Source organism: Mytilus californianus, unplaced genomic scaffold, assembly GCF_021869535.1.
Source record: "Mytilus californianus isolate M0D057914Y unplaced genomic scaffold, xbMytCali1.0.p SCAF_18, whole genome shotgun sequence".
Taxonomy (NCBI): domain Eukaryota; kingdom Metazoa; phylum Mollusca; class Bivalvia; order Mytilida; family Mytilidae; genus Mytilus; species Mytilus californianus.
Window position 1 is genome coordinate 9,211,896 of NW_026262666.1, and position 19,408 is coordinate 9,231,303.

A 19,408-nucleotide genomic window follows, 5' to 3' on the forward strand; every position below is an offset into this window, starting at 1 on the left:
GAAATCATTGTGTGGATTTATTATTGCAATTTTTAAATGGAAAGGAAAAAATGCTAGATTATTTTGCAATGTAGGAAATTTGCTCTCAGATATCGGATATCAGAATGTGAGTTCTTATTAATTTGAAATACTTACCCAGTCGCATTATTGCACTAATAAACACCTTGTAATAATTTTTGAATTTCCAGTATATGTTTTATGTAATGTATATTTTGTTTGTGATAAGCTGTACTGAAATTAAAGATTTCTGTTATATAACGTTAAATGAGTACTGAAAATAAAGATTTTTGTTATATAATGCATAATGAGTTTACATAATACCAGACAAAACTTTGTTATATCATCAGAACATTTTTTTCTCCATTGCAAGTGAAATATGGTTTTCTCTCAATTTTCCTTTAGAAATCGCTTTAATTAATTGCTAGCATTCATTTACTCACAAAAGTGTTGAAGTTGATTTTAGGAAGGTGGGATTCTCTTTAACATCAAATAATGGCTAAAGAAGAAAAGACAAATAGATAAACAATAATCTACAAATACTTTATGGAAAACTATTAAGAGGGGGAGGGGGGTCATTTTTTTTAATAAAAAGTGACAAGAAATATGTAAAAATCATAAGAAGTGGACAGAATTACAACAACAGAAAAACTGAAAGTGGTGACCTATTAATGTACTTTACTTGACCTACATAAGGTCCTTTTATTTCCACAGCCACTCCCTTTCTATTGAAGTTTTTACAAATTACTGTTCTTGATCAAAATTGCTCTTCCTATTTTTTTGTGATTCTCTACTCAACATTTTGAAAAGCTACAATAAAAACCAATATGTGGGTTTTTCTCATTATTGAAGGCTGTACAGTTACCTATAATTGCTTACATCCACTTCATTTGAACTGCGGTGGATAATTGTCTCATTCGCAATCATACCACATCTCCTTATTTCTATATGAACACGCTGAATTGATTTATAAAATAATAATTACTGTATATAAATATGATTTTAATATTTTCTATAGGATAATTGATTGAACATTACTTAGCTTTAACATCCAATCTCATTACATAGATAATATCTTTATTGTACAATAAAAGTATACATATATATATATAAAATTGCAGTTTTTATCCAACGCAATCATAGGTTTGAACGTTGTTTTCAATTTAGACTTGTTTATATTTTTTCGTTTGGGCTTGTATTATATTTGCCTTCGAGTTTATATGATCCTTTCATCCTATTTTGACTCTTTCAAAATTCAAGAGTCTATCCTAAATTGAGGGAAATTATATGGCCTTCCAAATACCGTTTCGATTCCTAACATCACTGAAGAGACATTAATTGTCGAAATTCCGGATATGGTGTACAAAAACTTTTGCACCTTTTGTTTGCGGTATACCATCTTTTCCGCAACTTTATTGTTTTCTGTTTAGTATTAAATTTATAATTAAGATCCATTTATTAAATCGGTCATCCGTTTATTTGGCAACCGCCAATGGCAGTCAGCAGGGTTTAAGAACATCAGTTGTTCGACCTGCTAGTCAAATGTGTTTTGTTAAAATATACTTTTTCACTCATTTGGTCTTTTTGGAAAATGTTGTTTGTGCTGTATTTAGACCCCTCTACCAAGAAATTTGTTTTGCATGCATACGTATAAAAATTGCGGTTTTTATCCAACGCAATCATAGGTTTGAACGTTGTTTTCAATTTAGACTTGTTTATATTTTTTCGTTTGGGCTTGTATTATATTTGCCTTCGGGTTTATATGATCCGTTCATCCTATTTTGACTCTTTCAAAATTCAAGAGTCTATCCTAAATTGAGGTAAATTATATGGCCTTCCAAATACCGTTTTGATTCCTAACATCACTGAAGAGACATTAATTGTCGAAATCCGGATATGGTGTACAAAAACCTTTGCACCTTTTGTTTGCGGTATACCATCTTTTCCGCAACTTTATTGTTTTCTGTTTAGTATTAAATTTATAATTAAGATCCATTTATTACATCGGTGATCCGTTTATTTGGCAATCGCCAATGGCAGTCAGCAGGGTTTAAGAACATCAGTTGTTCGACCTGCTAGTCAAATGCGTTTTGTTAAAATATACTTTTTCACTCATTTGGTCTTTTGGAAAATGTTGTTTGTGCTGTATTTAGACCCCTCTTCCAAGAAATTTGTTTTGCATGCACACGTATAAAAATTTCGGTTTTTATCCAACGCAATCATAGGTTTGAACGTTGTTTTCAATTTAGACTTGTTTATATTTTTTCATTTGGGCTTGTATTATATTTGCCTTCGGGTTTATATGATCCGTTCATCCTATTTTGACTCTTTCAAAATTCAAGAGTCTATCCTAAATTGAGGTAAATTATATGGCCTTCCAAATACCGTTTCGATTCCTAACATCACTGAAGAGACATTAATTGTCGAAATCCGGATATGGTGTACAAAAACCTTTGCACTTTTTGTTTGCGGTATACCATCTTTTCCGCAACTTTATTGTTTTCTGTTTAGTATTAAATTTATAATTAAGATCCATTTATTACATTGGTGATCCGTTTATTTGGCAATCGCCAATGGCAGTCAGCAGGGTTTAAGAACATCAGTTGTTCGACCTGCTAGTCAAATGCGTTTTGTTAAAATATACTTTTTCACTCATTTGGTCTTTTGGAAAATGTTGTTTGTGCTGTATTTAGACCCCTCTACCAAGAAATTTGTTTTGCATACACACGTATAAAAATTGTGGTTTTTATCCAACGCAATCATAGGTTTGAATGTTGTTTTCAATTTAGACTTGTTTATATTTTTTCGTTTGGGCTTGTATTATATTTTCCTTCGGGTTTATATGATCCGTTCATCCTATTTTGACTCTTTCAAAATTCAAGAGTCTATCCTAAATTGAGGTAAATTATATGGCCTTCCAAATACCGTTTTGATTCCTAACATCACTGAAGAGACATTAATTGTCGAAATCCGGATATGGTGTACAAAAACCTTTGCACCTTTTGTTTGCGGTATACCATCTTTTCCGCAACTTTATTGTTTTCTGTTTAGTATTAAATTTATAATTAAGATCCATTTATTACATCGGTGATCCGTTTATTTGGCAATCGCCAATGGCAGTCAGCAGGGTTTAAGAACATCAGTTGTTCGACCTGCTAGTCAAATGCGTTTTGTTAAAATATACTTTTTCACTCATTTGGTCTTTTGGAAAATGTTGTTTGTGCTGTATTTAGACCCCTCTACCAAGAAATTTGTTTTGCATGCACACGTATAAAAATTGCGGTTCTTATCCAACGCAATCATAGGTTTGAACGTTGTTTTCAATTTAGATTTGTTTGTTTTGCATGCACACATATAAAAATTGCGGTTTTTATCCAACGCAATCATAGGTTAAAAAAAAAAAAAACAACATTTTCCAAAAGACCAAATGAGTGAAAAAGTATATTTTAACAAAACGCATTTGACTAGCAGGTCGAACAACTGATGTTCTTAAACCCTGCTGACTGCCATTGGCGATTGCCAAATAAACGGATCACTGATGTAATAAATGGATCTTAATATATATATATATACATTTACGATATCATTGAAGAGATATTGATCTATTAAGGGAGTAGATGTACAGATTGTTATAAACTTGTAACATAATGCAGGTGAATCAAAGTGATAAGTTTATTTATGTACAAACACCGTGATGATGAAAAGACAAAATGCAACATTTTCCAGGAAAAACTATAAAGTGATGTGAAAAATAAATTCCAGGATGTAGCTCACTTAAAATAGAGAGTAAGGTCAGGTATCGGGATGCATACCGTTCTTCAATTATTGCCTGATCAGAATTTTAACCAACATATAGAGATTTTCTCACTGCGTTGAAGACCCATTGGTAGCCTTGGATTGTTTTCTGGTCTTTGGTCGGGTTGTAATTAATTGTTTCTTTGACACATTCCCTGTTTCCATTTTCTATTCAAGTACTAGTGAACTAAGGTGAAGTTTTCCACATTTTCATCATGAGTAACTTTCCATCTATTTTGGTATGTTATACAAATGATTGTGTTGCTATGATACAAGTATAGCAAGGTTTAACAAATGTCACAATTTAAGGTTGAAAACTACATCACAAGTTATTTAGGTGATCCAATGTGTACAAGTTATGACCATGACTCAGCAAGAATAGAGAAGCAGTTAGATAAACAACAACAATATGACCATGACACGGCAAAAATAAAGAAAAAGTTATAAAAACATGGTCAATATTACCTTTGCTGGATCAGAATATGTTTCCTTTATTTGTTAAAATTTTGTGTTTTGGCAAGCATCTTTAGTTTGTTCTTCTCAGCTTCAAATGAAAAAATTAAATTTATAAAGAAATCATATGATCATAAATGTGTGGAGAGCAAAATAGACTTTAAAATAATTTTTTTTTTTTTTTTTTTTTTTTTTATTAGAAATATCTGATGTCATATTAAGAATGTATGCATATGACCTATATTTACTTAAGTGGACCCACCATTGCTTATTATAAGGGCTTTACTAAAATAATCCTCAACTTTACCTTACCCCAACACTTAAGTCCAAACCCTAAAGTCTAAACTTAACCTAAAACAAACCTTATCCTAACATTTTACCAAAGTTGAACCATTAAGTACTGCAGGGTCCCCTATTTTGAGAAAAGAAAAGGCCTCTGACACTTATACAATGGTAACTGGTTTAAGAGGAATTTACAAATATGCTGCATCATTATTTTTCAAATTTTGAAAGAAAAACATAAGTTGAAATATGCTGGCAGTAAAGGGTAAAAAATACTTACAATGCAGGGTCAAATCCAGGATTTTTGAAAAAGGGGGGGGGGGGGGATAATTTCATAATAAACATGATTTATTACTTTTTTTTGTGGTGATCAAAGGAGAAAGGGGGTATAGAATCTACACCAGCCCCTGGATCTGCTACTGCAATAAATCAACCCTAAATATAAAAATAAACTGGTCTACTATTGAACTCTCTCACCTTATACATAACAAGTGTTTCAAGTTAAAATTTATCGTTTGGTATATACAGGATATTTCTGGTGGACATGATATCGTAGAAACAGGGGCATTGAACATACACGAGGGTCTGAATGGGGTTTAAAGAATATAGAATAATGGGTTAAAAGTGCAGAATAAAGGGCCAAAAATTTAAAGAATAGAGAAAAATGGACCCAAAAAATCAAGAATAGAGAATAATAGGGTGCTAAAATATAAAGAATAAAGAATTATGGACCAAAAATATAAAGAAAAGAGAAAAATGGGCCAAAAAATTGAAGAATTCAGAAATGAAGGACCCCCCATCCACACCCTCATACATGATTTAAACAAACCTAATACAATTTAACCTTATTCTATATGAGAAAGACAAATGAAATATTAAATAGGTAATGCCAAATATAGACCCAAGCTGTCTAATTAAATTCCTTATAGCCTTCCAATAAAAGAAACAAATTGATTATGGGTTACAAGTGTTTGTTTTTGTGACAGATTTAAGGACAGATTCAGGACACCACACTTTATAACCTATATACTGATAAGACAATTATAAGTACATGTATACAAATCATGATATATTTATATTTATATCTTATCATGGGAAAGAATTTGTTATACTGCTTGGACAAGATATAAAAATAATGATTGTTTCACACTTTGATTTATAAATATTTTCTCAACTACTTTTTTTTTTAAATTTAATGATTGTTTCACACTTTGAATTCCAAAAAATAAATTTCAACTACATTTTCTGGAATTCATTATGAAATTGAAAATTAGCTTGGGATTTAATATATATAGAGTTGTGAAATTCATTCTCTTAATGACAATAAGGACATATGATCTATCGGCCATGGCAATTTAATTTAGTTCTGCAGTTCTGTCCTTACTTTTGGGCTTAAAGTTTCCTTTATTTTCAAATTAATATAGTTTTTGGAAGCATTCAAATCTATCACTGTTATATAATATACTTATTTTCTACCTCATTGATAAGTAATATCAAATTAACAAAAAAGTGATACATATATATATATAACTTTGTCTAGTCAAAAATGACATTTACAGAAATTCAATACATATATCTGATTTGAAATTATCTTTTACTTTCACTTTTGTTTTCGACACACATATACTTCCTGGATATCATCTGATTGTGCAATACATTAATATCAACTCTTGAAATATCAAATTTTATTTCACAATTAATAAATAATTATTTTCCTGAAAAATTAAAGGGATTTCATGAAAATTTTTCATAAAGTTTTAAACTCTGTACAATCAGTTAAAACAATGAATTAAAAATGTAAAACCCTTGTTAAATTTTACGAAAAAGGTCAAATTCCCGTTTGTTATGAAAATTTAGAAAAAAGGTTATTGAGAATTTCAACACAATATATAATATGCATTTTGTGGGCTTTCAAAGAACACTCCCATTCCCTTGTGGATCCATTTTAGTGGAGAAGCCATCAAGAATTGGTTATTTAGTTTAAAATAATATTTATTTATGTATTATGTGGGTCTCATTGGGGTCTAAGCGTGACCCGGGATTTCTGATTTTTTGTAAGCGTGACACGTGAAAGTCAAATTATTGTGCCGTGAAAACGGGAAATGAAGTCTAGCGGGACACGGGAAATTACAAAAAAATAAGAATTGCTTACGTACATAGTGTAAGCGGGATATGGGAATCTGACAAAACAGTAAGCGGGATCCGGGATCAGAACCCCCCTATGAGACCCCCTATTATAAATGTGTATTTTCCAGGTAATTTAAGTCTTTTGAGGATTATTTCAGATATTTTGGTTCATTTCTACCTCATTTTCTTGCTTAAATTTTCTAAATGACCTTCAAATATAATATTAATGAAAAACAAATCTTTGCCAAATCAATGAAACATTTTTTTTTAGACAAGTAACACATGTTTTGTACAAATATCTACAATATATGTCAGTATATCAAATAAAATAATTCAATAAATCTAATTATATACATATATATGTCAAGGAAAAAACAATATTGCATGTTCATCTGGTAAATTATTAACAAAATATGAATTATTGATCAATATCATATTTCAAACAGAGAAAAACCAGTCCAGGGGTATACATGAACCTAATAAAATCTATGCATTTCTTACCATAAGCAACATGACAGGTACCACATGTGGAGCTGGAGCTGCTTACCCTTCCAATGCACATGAGAACCCCCTAGTTTTGGTAAGGTTAATGTTGGTCAGTCAAGCTTTTTATGTAGCTTTGGTGAATGTTTACAGTACACTGTTGTTTGACTTATCATTGATTTTCATTATTTGCCAACCGCCTCGGTGGTCTCATGGTAGCATGTTCACCTCGAGTCAAGGAGGTCGTGGGTTCGGTTCGCGGGTAAGGTGATATGTCTTTATGAGAACTGTTACCTTGTGAACTAGCACGTTAAAAATCAAGCTCAGCGTGACGGTCTAGTACAAAGCAGGGCTAAATTTTGTATTACAGTTACATGTTCTAGTCCTGAATATGCATATTAATTTGCCGCCAGACGTTAAGCAGCCATTCATCATCATCATCATTATTTGCCATGATGTTATAGGTCTCTGCTAGACATTTTGAGTTTTGATTCTCCCTTTTGGTATAGTTAGCCTCTTTTTTTTGAAGGTCGAATTTCTATTTGCAGCCAAAGTTCATGAGATTTGTTTTCAAATTAGTTAATTTCTTTTCAATAAGTGAAAGTAGTCTGAATTTGCCACAGACAATGTTGACAGTCTTGAATAGACTTGCTACATGTCCCATCCTAATTTTCTTTCTTCTTCTTCTTCAATTTTACCTCTTCAACAATTTCACTGCTATAACAAAGAAATTGCCATTATATTCACACCTTCCCCAAGGGCAACCAGTATACTCCGGCATTCAGTATCATGGCAGGAAAGAAATAAAAGAAAGGGAATTGTAGCAAGTCTAAGTCCTGAAATAAAGACCAATTCATATATTTCTGTAACCCTTCTTGATTGTTGCATGGTAAAACCTGAATTTAAAAAAAAAAAAAAACTTCATTTGAACTTTAGTGGAAAGTTGTCTCATTGGCAAACATACCCCATTTCAATATTTTTATATTTATACTGATATTGAATGAATGATGTGGCACCCATAGTGTTCAACTCATGGTAAGTACGCTGTATCTAACATTTTATTTAGTACATGTATACCCTTAAATTAGTTTTTCTTGGCTTGAGATATGATCTAGATCTATTATTCATATTTTGTTCATAATTTATTGGATGAACATATAGTAAAATATAATCTATAAATATAAGTGTTTTAGATTATGAAATGAAAGATATAAATCACTAAATAGTTAACCTATAGTAAGAAATAAAGTTCACTTGTACAAAAAATTTCATCATTGATAAATATAAGTTTTGGACTTTTGGAAGTTTTCAGAAACACTTGATAGGATAATATAACTAATTTCATTTTGAATAAACATGCTCCTTCAGTACATACATGTATTGGATGATACCTGTGTTATCTAACCAAGGTCAACATAAAAACAGTTTGTGATGTCATTGTTGACACTTCTAGATAAGTGACAAGTTATCAAAGTATATGTGAAATATTACTGTTAATCTTCTTTTGATATGCAATTTTTTATATAATGTTTTTTTTTTTACCATGGAAACCAAGCAATTTTATAAGAATATGGAGTTGTGGTGTGATTGTCAATTAGACAACTATCCATCAAAGACTAGAGGAAAAAGATGTTGACAGCACAGGTCATTGTTCAGCCTTCAACAATGATCAAAACCTAATTTACTGTACTGTATTTGGCTATAAAAAGTTCAAGGATAACGAAATGTGAAACAATTAATTCAAAGAGACAAACTATAGCCCACACATTATACATATTTGGCTGTTGTTTTTAATTAGTATATATTTGCCCAGTTAAGCAACTTACATTCATCTTTTTTTTTTCTTCTTTTTTTGGGGGAGGAGAGGCGGGGGGTGGGTATGAAATTTTATAAATACTCTGTTCCAATTAATGTCTTGAAGAAAAAATACTTGATTCTGTCAGAAGGTATAGTAAAAATAATAGATTGTTGCCATTGAAAATTAGTGGGAGATAAAAAATTCTAGTCCATTATAAATCAGAAAAAAAAAATTCAACATAAAGTTTCAAAAAAAGTTTTTTTTTTTCCTTTTTTGATTACAACGTAAAAAAACCCAATCCCCCTACAAAAGACGAATAGTCAATGCCATACAAAATGTTAGTGATAATTTGGATCATGCAATAATAATAGCTATTCCACAATACTATCAGGGTTAGATTGTTTCCACTCTTATATAATGAAATGCTTGTATTAGTACACTTTTGTCCTAGAACATATCCTGTTATCGGAGACAAACACAGACTTATATAATGAAATACTTGTATTGTACACTTTTGTCCTAGAATATATCCTGTTATCGGAGACAAACACAGAGTAGTTTTGAGACAGAAGTATTGATTTTGTCATTTAGAATGGCCAACAAGCATTTTGTTATGTCCACTAATAAAATCAACAGATGGTTAATAAGTACAAGTTTTAGTTCCATAATTTGTTGGGCGATATTTACTGTTCGAATTCTAGATAAAATCACTAAAAACCGACAGGTATTTTCACTTTTTTCTGTTTGAAATCATTCGACAAAACACTGGTACTAATAATTCACAGTGTGAATAGGAATTTATGAACTGATGTCAGGCAATGCTTTACTTGTGAAAAAAAATGGTTTTATTTGTGTAAAACAGTATTTATTTTTTTTATTCGGCGGGGTGGGGGTTCATGTTGCTTAAACTTCAATATTCTGTGTAGTATTTTTCAGACTTTTGTGTTCCTTCTTTCTTTGGGACCTCAATGGTTTTGTCTATTTTTATTTGACTTATAGGTTACTTAACTGTGACCCTTATGAAAATAAGGATATGTGGTAATTTCTGCCAATGAGACAACTATCCAACAGAGTTCAAAAGTGAAACAGTTTGGCCTTCAACAATGAGAAAACCCATACCGTATATTCAACTATAAAAGGCCCCGACATAAAAAATGTGAAACAGTTCAAACTAATGGCCTAATTTATAACAAAACAGTTTATGAAAAACAGTTTAGTTTAGTTATCGTCTCCACTTTTTTCAAAATATATACTTTGTAAAACTGCATATACAATAGAGTTACTTGGTACTGTTAAGTTATTTTTGTTACAAATATATACATTTTATCATCAAAGTCCCATTTACAAAATTTCAAACTGATCATTGGTGAGCAAACATTAAATATATTACGTAAGTTGGGATATCATCAAGTGACCTTGTCTTAAAAAAAAACCATATACCTTTATGTGAAAAATATTGTATTTGAACTGGGGGAAGTAAACATACTACAGTTGGAAACAACTGCCGATTTAACAATGCTGTGTAACTAAGTCTAGCATGCTACATAAGAGTATGGATGGATGTCTAGATTGGGTTATATAGAATAGAGAATAATGGACAAAAAGTGCAGAACAAAGGGAGAACAAATTATTTAATTAGCGAAGAATAATGGTAAACTTAAAAAAGAGTAGAGAAAATTGGTCATTAATGTTAAAGGAAGAAATAAAGGACCTGCCCCACCCCAAACCTAGAGACCTGAATTGAAGTCAAATTTGTCTGCTGTTATCTGTCAACTTGTAAAACTCGGGTCCTCCTTTTTTGACCAGACTTTTAAGCTTCCATGATAGTCTCAGAAACAATGTCTTGCTTAAAATAATTTGTTTCCGGCTTAACTGACACTAAATAAATAGTTAGAAATGTCATTTGATTAACAGCAATACCGTTACAGACTTGTATAGACTTGTTACCTCATAATGCATAGCATATAAACAGGTTCTAATATCTGTCAAGGGCAGACAACTCCATTGCCAGACTGCCTTGAGATAATTAATTCACTTAAATCCCTCTTCAGACCTAAAACTACATAATTATATATATATATATGTATAATGAATTTCACAGCAGCAAGTTACTGATTTATGCATTTAGACATTCAATGGCATATGACATTTTTGATTTATTTTTCAAGGTCGGATTGATTTGAAAACTGGAAAGCAAATTTACTTTACTTTACAGTATATTTTGGAAGATCCCTTTAAATATCAATAAACTCATCAAGATACCAGGATTAAAAATGTGTATGCCAGAAACGTGTTTTGTCTACAAAAGACTCTTTAGTGACGCTCGAATCAAAAACGTTAAAAAGGCCAAACAAAGTAGGAAGTTGAAGAGCATTGAGGACTCAAATTCTGAAAGGTTTTGCAAAATACAGCTTAGGTATTCTATTTTTATAAGTATTTCGAAAAAAAATCAAAGTTTTGTAAACAGTTAATTTTCAATAATGACCATATCAAGGATTGATAATTCATGTCAACACAGATGTGCTGACTACTGGGCTGGTGATACCTTAGGGGACGAAACCTCAACTACCAGTGGCAAGGACCCAGTGGTTGTAAAATAGATACCAGGACTCAAATTTTGTACGCAAGAAGCTTGTTTCTTCTACAAAAGACTCACCAGCAACACTTGAATCAAAAAGGTTAATGATGGTCTTGTTTAAAATGGTTCCAATTAGAATTCGAAAAAAATTCTACGGTAAATGTTTAAATTCAGAGATAAATTGATAAAAGTACAAAAGTGGTTTATAATCACTAGATTTCAATGAAACCCTAAATATTAGGAAAAGGTGTTCAAAGAAAAGGCAGTCTTCATGCTCAACCACAGGCCCATCAGCCCAGATTTATCAAAATGCCTTCGGGCCTGTAAAAATCATCTCTACAGGCCAATAGAATCTGACTTAAATTTTCGTAAAATTCAGCTTTGGGCGTGTAGATTCAAAAGTTTATCGTGAAGACTGAAAAGGAGTTTCAAAATCCAGATTTTAATTTATTGATGTCAGGCAATGAATTCCATGTAACACATCTACTTTAAAACTTCCTTTCATAAATTTGATTTATACACTGATATAAAATTTCCTAGAAACACAGACCTTTTTTTCTTTTGCACAAAACAAGAAATAAGTCAAATTTTAAAACAGACAAAATCAAACCCTTAAAAAAACATTTTCTTATATATCTCTTTTTTTTGCATAGTCTTTTATACATTAATCTTCCTCTTCCTCAGTTTCGTCTGCATCACCTTCTCGTCATCGTCATCATTATCAGCATTTTCACTATTCATTTCAAAGTATACCTCATCGAATAATTCATTAAATTGATGCCAATTTTTCCTGAGAAAATTTATTATGACCAACTTCATCCAATCCAATTATAACAAATGTCAATAAAAGATCATATTCTGCACAACTGCATATGAAAGAGTCAAAGTTGGTATTTTATCCTGTGTTCTATTTATAGTAACAGTAACCATATTGTTTGGTATACATAATCAGCAGATATATAATAATGATATCTAACTAAGTCACCTTTAAGAGATGAATCAAATGAGGTCTGCTTCCCATTTACCTAGTAGTTTAGAGGTGAAGATTTTAAAAAAAACTTATGATGGATAAGCGACAAGCAATGTGCCTGAAATAGATCACACTATAAAAATAAGGAGATGGGCTGATGGGGTATGACTGCCAATGAGAAAACTATTCAACAGAGACCAAAGGACATGGGCGTAAGCAGCCATAGGTCATTGTACAGCTTCAACAATGAGCAAATCCCATACTATTATAGCTTAATTACTATACATGCAGTTGTGCATATGAGCCAATTACAAAATAACCATAATATTTTTATTCTCTTTGAAAAACTGCATATACAAATTGAGCAAGTGTAGTACCTTGGTACTGGCAGTTATTTTTGCTTCTTATATTTACATTTTGTCATCAAGGTCCCCTTTTACAAAATTTCTAACTTGTCACAATTAAAGAAACAAAGAAAGTAAGTTTGAATATCATAAAGCGACCTAATGTTTAAAATAAAACTAGAATGTGTCTATTTCCATATATAAAGGGACAGTAACTCAAGAACAGTGAAAGAGACACCCCACAAACATGAATTTGATCTGTGTAAGGTGGTAATAGCATTGTGTATAAGTTTCATGACATTCGATTGAGGCAAAGTTTAGTTAGAGTGTGGAAACGGCAAATTCAGCAATTTTTCCATTTTTTAAAGGGACATTATATATATAAACTTGAGAACTGTGAACGTTGCTCCATCTAAATTCAAATTGTGTAAAAGTTTCATAACATTTGGTTCAGGCAAAGTAAAGTTAGAGAATGGACACCAATGTTGGAACGTACACCAGTACGGATAAATGGACAGACAGATGTGCAAGGTTTACACTTACAACTGTACTAAGACAAATTGGTTTTACTAACATTGACCTTGATTACACTTAATTAGCCCATAGTTACACTTACATTTACCATGGTTACAAACTTTTATCTATGTTTACCATTGTTGCATTGTGAATTCTTCACTGGCCATAGTTAAACAAAATCTTGTCGAGGTTTCCAGATTTCTCTTAATCTAACCAGGCAAAATGATGTCATGAATAGGTCGAAAAATCATGTTGTACTGTAAATTTATTGCGAGGTTTTTATCAATGCAAATAATGCGACTGGGTGAGTATCGCAATAATAAGAACTCGCATTCTGATTTGGATACATTTATCTGTATACCGATTTTACCGAAACTGCAATAATTTATCTCGCATTTTTGTCCATTCCTCAAAAATCGCAATAATAAATGCATGCAATGATTTCTGCATTTACAGTACATTATTTTCATTCATATACTTTTTTTAACTTTATTTGTTATTTGTGTTTAGATTTATAATCTGCTTTACTGATCATGATTGATTTTATGCTGAAAGTCTTTAAGATAAAGGTTTTACTACCAGCATCACAGGTATAACAGAATCTGAACATTATCAGTGATCCATGTAAATGGGATCAAGGTCAGATGATCAATGCCAGAAAGACATGTACACCTTACATTAATCATTCCATACACCAAGTTAACCTATTAATGATAGTATATATGAAACAGACTTAAACAGGAAAAACTAGATATCATTGAGATGGGAGCCATCTCTGTGGGCCCTGCTGTGAATAATGTGTGGTAAAAAATTTGTATCTTTATCATTGGACATAAGATTGTCAACTGAAACCGAAGTTTATGACCTTGAACTTTGACATAGAAAGTTGTACATAAATTATGACACACCCTCTGGTGTTGGTTTATATACATGTCAAGTATGAACTTTAAAATCATAACGGTTCTCAAGATATAGAGCGGACACGATCTTTACCATAGGACATTGGGTTGTCAACTAAAACCAAAGTTTTTGACCTTGACCTTTTACCTAGGAAGTTGTACATACAATATTACACACCCTCTGGTGTTGGTTAAAATACATGTCAAGTATAAACTTTGAAATCATAACGGTTCTCTAGATATAGAGCGGACACAATTTGTTACGGACGGACGATACGACAGATGGACGGACAGACTGATCACTATAGGGCATCCGCCATTCAGCGGGGCCCTAATAAACAATTAACAATGAAACATGAAAACTGTGGTCAAGGTGGTCAAGGTCAAATGATACCTACTAGACAGACTTGTACACCTTACAATCATTCCATGCAACAAATATAGTTGACATATTGCTAATAGTATCTAAGAAACAAACAGAAACTTTCAGCACTATTGTGCTATTTTGTGGCGGCCAGTTTTTATTTGTGGAGGAAGCCAGAGTGCCCGGAGAGAACTACAACCTTCGGTAGGAAAACTGAAAATCCTAGTGGATTAAGATTGGAGTCATGTGCACCTGCCCCAAGCCAGATTCTAACTTACAACCTTAGTGTTGACTGGCTAGAGATACAGTAGTTGGACTACTTAGACCACTCTGCCACCGAGGCCCCAGATTGAAGTCGAGCACACCAGCCTATGTGCAGGGTTTCTAACTCACAACTTCAGTGTTGACAAGCTTAGGTAATATGGTAGTTCATTGAGTCACAGAGGCTCAAAATAAACATTGACTAATGAATTATGAAAATGAGGCCAAGGTCAGATGATACCTACCAGACAAACATGTACACCTTTTAACAATCATTCCATATATCAAATATAATTAACATATTGCGTTTAGTATCAGACAAACAAACCAAATCACAAAAACTTAACATTTACTAATGAACCATGAACATGAGGTCAAGGTTAGATGAAACCTGCCAGACAGACATGTAAAGCTTACATTCATTCTATACACAAACTATATATGAGAAAAGGACATAATCATGTAACTTTAACCTTCATCATTTGTTTATGAACATAATGAAATAAGGTTAAGGTCAAATCTGACAGACATTTGGATCTTGCAAGGATCCCATATACCCGGTGAAAGATTATTTGTCCATTGTTATAAGTCATAAAGTGACTTGCTAATTTGAACAATGTTTGATTTTTTGTTTAATATAGCTATCATACTAAAGACTCAAAAGATAATACAAGCTTTAAAATTGTTTAGAAGCTTGTCTATCCATGGCAAACATATGATGCATCAAGCTTAGGATTACTTTTTTGATGAACTTGTGTTATTGTGATATCTCTTCAAAATTGATCACCTCTTAAAAATACTATAAGCAATTATTATTTAAAACATAATTTATTAAAAAGACAGAAACAACTACTTAGACAGACACTGTCTTTGTACAAGCATCCAAAGATTTTTCCTCAAACGAATTGAAATTTTTCTAAAGTCATGAAATATTCACTTCATATATTTTGGCTTAATCACTACTGCCTGGAGCTGTACATCCTATGAAAATATGTCCAGAGTCAGCAATAGAAAAAGAAAACGAAGAAGATATTCCAACTTTGTTTAAATCACACCATAAAATAAAATTTCCAGAACTGTTAAAAAAATATAAAATGGAAGAAAATGTGTCTGAAACTACAATATTGTCAGAATGTGTAGTGAATGCACATAATGGTTTATAAGGAAATTTGTCTGTGTTAACTTCTGGATGGCCACTGAAAGTATTTAGAACATTTCCATCCCCATTCAGTATTACCACTCTACCACTTAAATCTTTAGATAAATGGTCCACTACACAGATATTACCATTTTCTGTTCTGGTTACATTACGAATATATGTAAATATAGAATTGCCTTGTCTGTCATATTCATAAGTAGTTTCATGTTTTCCACTTTTATCCATAACAATGACAACCCGTCTTCCTACAGCTGGAAAGCTTATATTCCCACCATAAGCACCAACAGTGACTTTTCCATCTGGATTTACATGAACAGCTGATATTTTTAGTCCTTGTTTTACATCATAAATGGAATCAGTCACTTCACTGGTTTGGCCACTGATCTGCTTCAGTACAGATTCTCCAGACACAAAAAGGAGATCTTTAGACGGAGTACATGCCATACCATAGACGTCAACCTCTTTTTGATCAATTACCTTCAATCTACACCCTTCTATTTTAACTTTCTGTAGTATGTTCAGGTCATTAATCCACAACATATCTTCAGAACATGCTGCTATATGATCTATGCTGGACATTTCAGAGTAAAATTGTTTTATAATTTTGATTTCACCCTTCGTTGTAATATTTTCTAATGAACCAATGTTATAAGCAGTTATGATTCCAGGAAGAAATGTTGGAATAGAATCGAACTTTGTACAAGGTGGTGTGATTGTTTCCTCCATTGATTTAACTAACCCCAAACCATCCACAAAGACTCTCTTGCCGTCAGTGGATTGGATGATATCATCAACCTCTGAGTTTTGGGATTCCAAACTTCCAATGAGAAGTGTCACTTCATTTTCTTCTTTTTTTGTAGATTGAAGAAGAGCTTCCCATTTTTTCATTATTTCTGATTTTAATTTCTCTATGTGTTTATCAGCTTCATTCTTTAGCACATTTTTCTGAGTTTTCATTTTCTTCATGATATTTTCCAATCTTGAATGTTCAGTGCTTTCAATATCATTGACTTCTGCTTTTCTTTTCTTCAGCTCATCTATTTTAGTTCTTATATTCTTTTGCCCTGTCTTCAATTTACTGGTATGGATTTCATATCCCTCTTTGATGGCTACCAAACCATGGCCATTATGTGTTTCGGAGATACAAAGGGGACATACTAAACAGTCACATGATTTGCAAAACATGAAGCAAATCTGTTTTAAATGATTTTTACAGCTAATACTGGAAAAATCTATTTCTTCTACATGAAGCCCCACCTCCTGGATAGAAACAACTTTATGATCCTTGGCAAATTTGAATTTCACATGGATTTTCTCTTTACACTTGTCACACATGAGCATATCACAGTTTAGGCACTTCCATTCTATTCTAGTGTTCTCCTCACAAAGACTTCAGGAAACTGGAACCTGTCCCCCTCCACAGGCCATAATGAATTTGTAAAACTTCAAATATGTCTGCCAGATTTTACTTCCTTATTTTGTAAAATATAGACTGATATCTGACTAAATATAGACAATTGTATATCATGTAACAAATACAATTTAAATTCTCTAAACTACCTGTAATAAGATTTCTTTAACAATTTTTGATCATAGATAAGATACACTTATTGTATAAAGATCAATTTAAATTTTTATAAAGCACCGGCCTTGATTTGTTTTAGTAAAATGTTTAAACCATATACCCTAATGATGATTGTGGCCTAGTTTGATGAGAGAATTAAAAAAAGTCAGACATCTAGCAGAGCAAAAGGAAAGTATATGCCATTGCATTGAGAACAAAGAACCTGGTCGTAAGCAACTATTATAGTTCACTGTACAGCCTTCATCAATGAGCAAAACACTTACCACATAGCAAACTATAAAAGCTCAGACATGCTAAAATTTAAAACAATAACTAATTTACATACCCCTGACTTATCAAAAGATTAGGTAAATATTTGTAATTTATTTGTTTATATAAACATTGATCTTTTTGGGCTAATTTCGGTGGAGCTTTTGAAGAACCTGTTCTATTGTAAAATGGAATCTTTGACTAATTGTAGTCAACTTCATATTATAAAACCTCTACATATTTTTTATAATCTCTTATGTCAAATGTGGCTAAACATTTATACAATTGCATATATATGTAAACCAATCAAATACAAACATTTTCATTACAAATACAAATTCAACTTAAATGTTTTCTTTTTATTAAATACATTGATTTTCATGTGTTGATCAATAAAAGTTAAAAGTCTTGACCTACAACTGATATATAAATTATAAGGTCATTTAAATTCAGGACACAAGAATTGTCAATTTTGATCTACTTTTTTTCCCAAATGAATAACCTAATTTTACATTGGGTATTTGTAAATTTATCATTGGATATTATATTGATAAACTATGCATTCATGTGATTGAAAATTAGCAAGATGAAAGAGCAATGCAGAGTACAGGTGCTTTTGTAAAAGTCAACACTGCTCTTGTACCTGGATTATAATCGGTTCTTATCTATATAATAATGAAATATACATCTATTTCTACAAAATAATTATAATAAAATAAACATCTTCTCTTATCTTGTTAATAATGAAAGTAACAAATAAAGAAAGTTAGGCTTTTATAATAAACTTATTTCTTCCTATTGAATTTAAACCAAATATTTGACTAAATATATTTACTAAAGTAACTCAGTATATTTGTTTGCGTCTGAATTAGAACTTTCTTTGTATGAAATACATTCACTTACTCAAAATAAATCAGTTCGTAAGAATTTTTTTTTCTTCAAATTTCAGAGCCGAATTTTATTCTTGTTTGTTTTCATATCATGACATATGCAATTTTATTACAAAAGCTACAAATAAATATTGATAGTCACTGTAATCCAAAAAAATTCTGGATCAACAATACCCCTCCAACCAAAACCCCCACAGCAAAAAAGACAAAGCTTTCAGGTATGAAATCCAAGGGAAATAACTCTATTAAAAGTAAGTACTTGACTGAACCACAAACTTGATCTATTACTCCACATTATATATTACAACAAACAATTAGTCTTTCTCCAAAAGCATGGCAAAAAAGAAGAAATTACTGATATAATAATAATTTAAACACAAGTGAACCAACGCCTGGTAAATCTTCTGTCAGTAGATTCCATAAAGTGGATACCTCGGGTATGCAGGGTCGTTATGATAAAAACATAAAATGAAGAAGGTCCTATACCAACAACACTTCAAGGAATGCTCCAGTATAAATTTACTGAGATGGACACGTTTCAGTTGATCCTGATGACGGTGGCCTAGCCACTGAAACATATCGATCTCAATAAATTACTGGAGCATTCCTTAAAGTGTTGTTGTTACTGGAGCTTCTACATGATATAATAATAGTTGAC

At 31.8% G+C, this 19,408-nt stretch overlaps 1 protein-coding gene and 1 long non-coding RNA gene across 4 annotated transcripts in view; both read right to left on the reverse strand.

The window, feature by feature from the left end:
- The window catches only part of LOC127726682 (uncharacterized), a 101,487-nt gene that overhangs the window by 51,338 nt on the left and 30,741 nt on the right, over positions 1 to 19,408 (reverse strand). For 2 of the 3 annotated variants that reach the window (XR_007993639.1, XR_007993638.1), the window contains exons 3-4: positions 10,883 to 10,988; positions 4,258 to 4,336 (exon numbers count right to left, since the gene is read on the reverse strand). This is a non-coding gene — a long non-coding RNA (uncharacterized LOC127726682). The remainder of the gene's footprint in view (positions 1 to 4,257; positions 4,337 to 10,882; positions 10,989 to 19,408) is intronic. The other variant, XR_007993640.1, reaches the window with a different exon arrangement.
- On the reverse strand, positions 15,680 to 17,530 carry LOC127726681 (uncharacterized). The gene has a single exon (XM_052234128.1). The coding sequence runs from the start codon at positions 17,365 to 17,367 to the stop codon at positions 15,820 to 15,822; it is 1,548 nt and encodes a 515-aa protein (XP_052090088.1). The 5' UTR covers positions 17,368 to 17,530; the 3' UTR covers positions 15,680 to 15,819.

What these genes read in the sequence shown, in the direction of transcription:
- LOC127726681 (XM_052234128.1), bottom strand. Translation starts at nt 17,367, where the DNA reads ATGCTCATGTGTGACAAGTGTAAAGAGAAAATCCATGTGAAATTCAAA.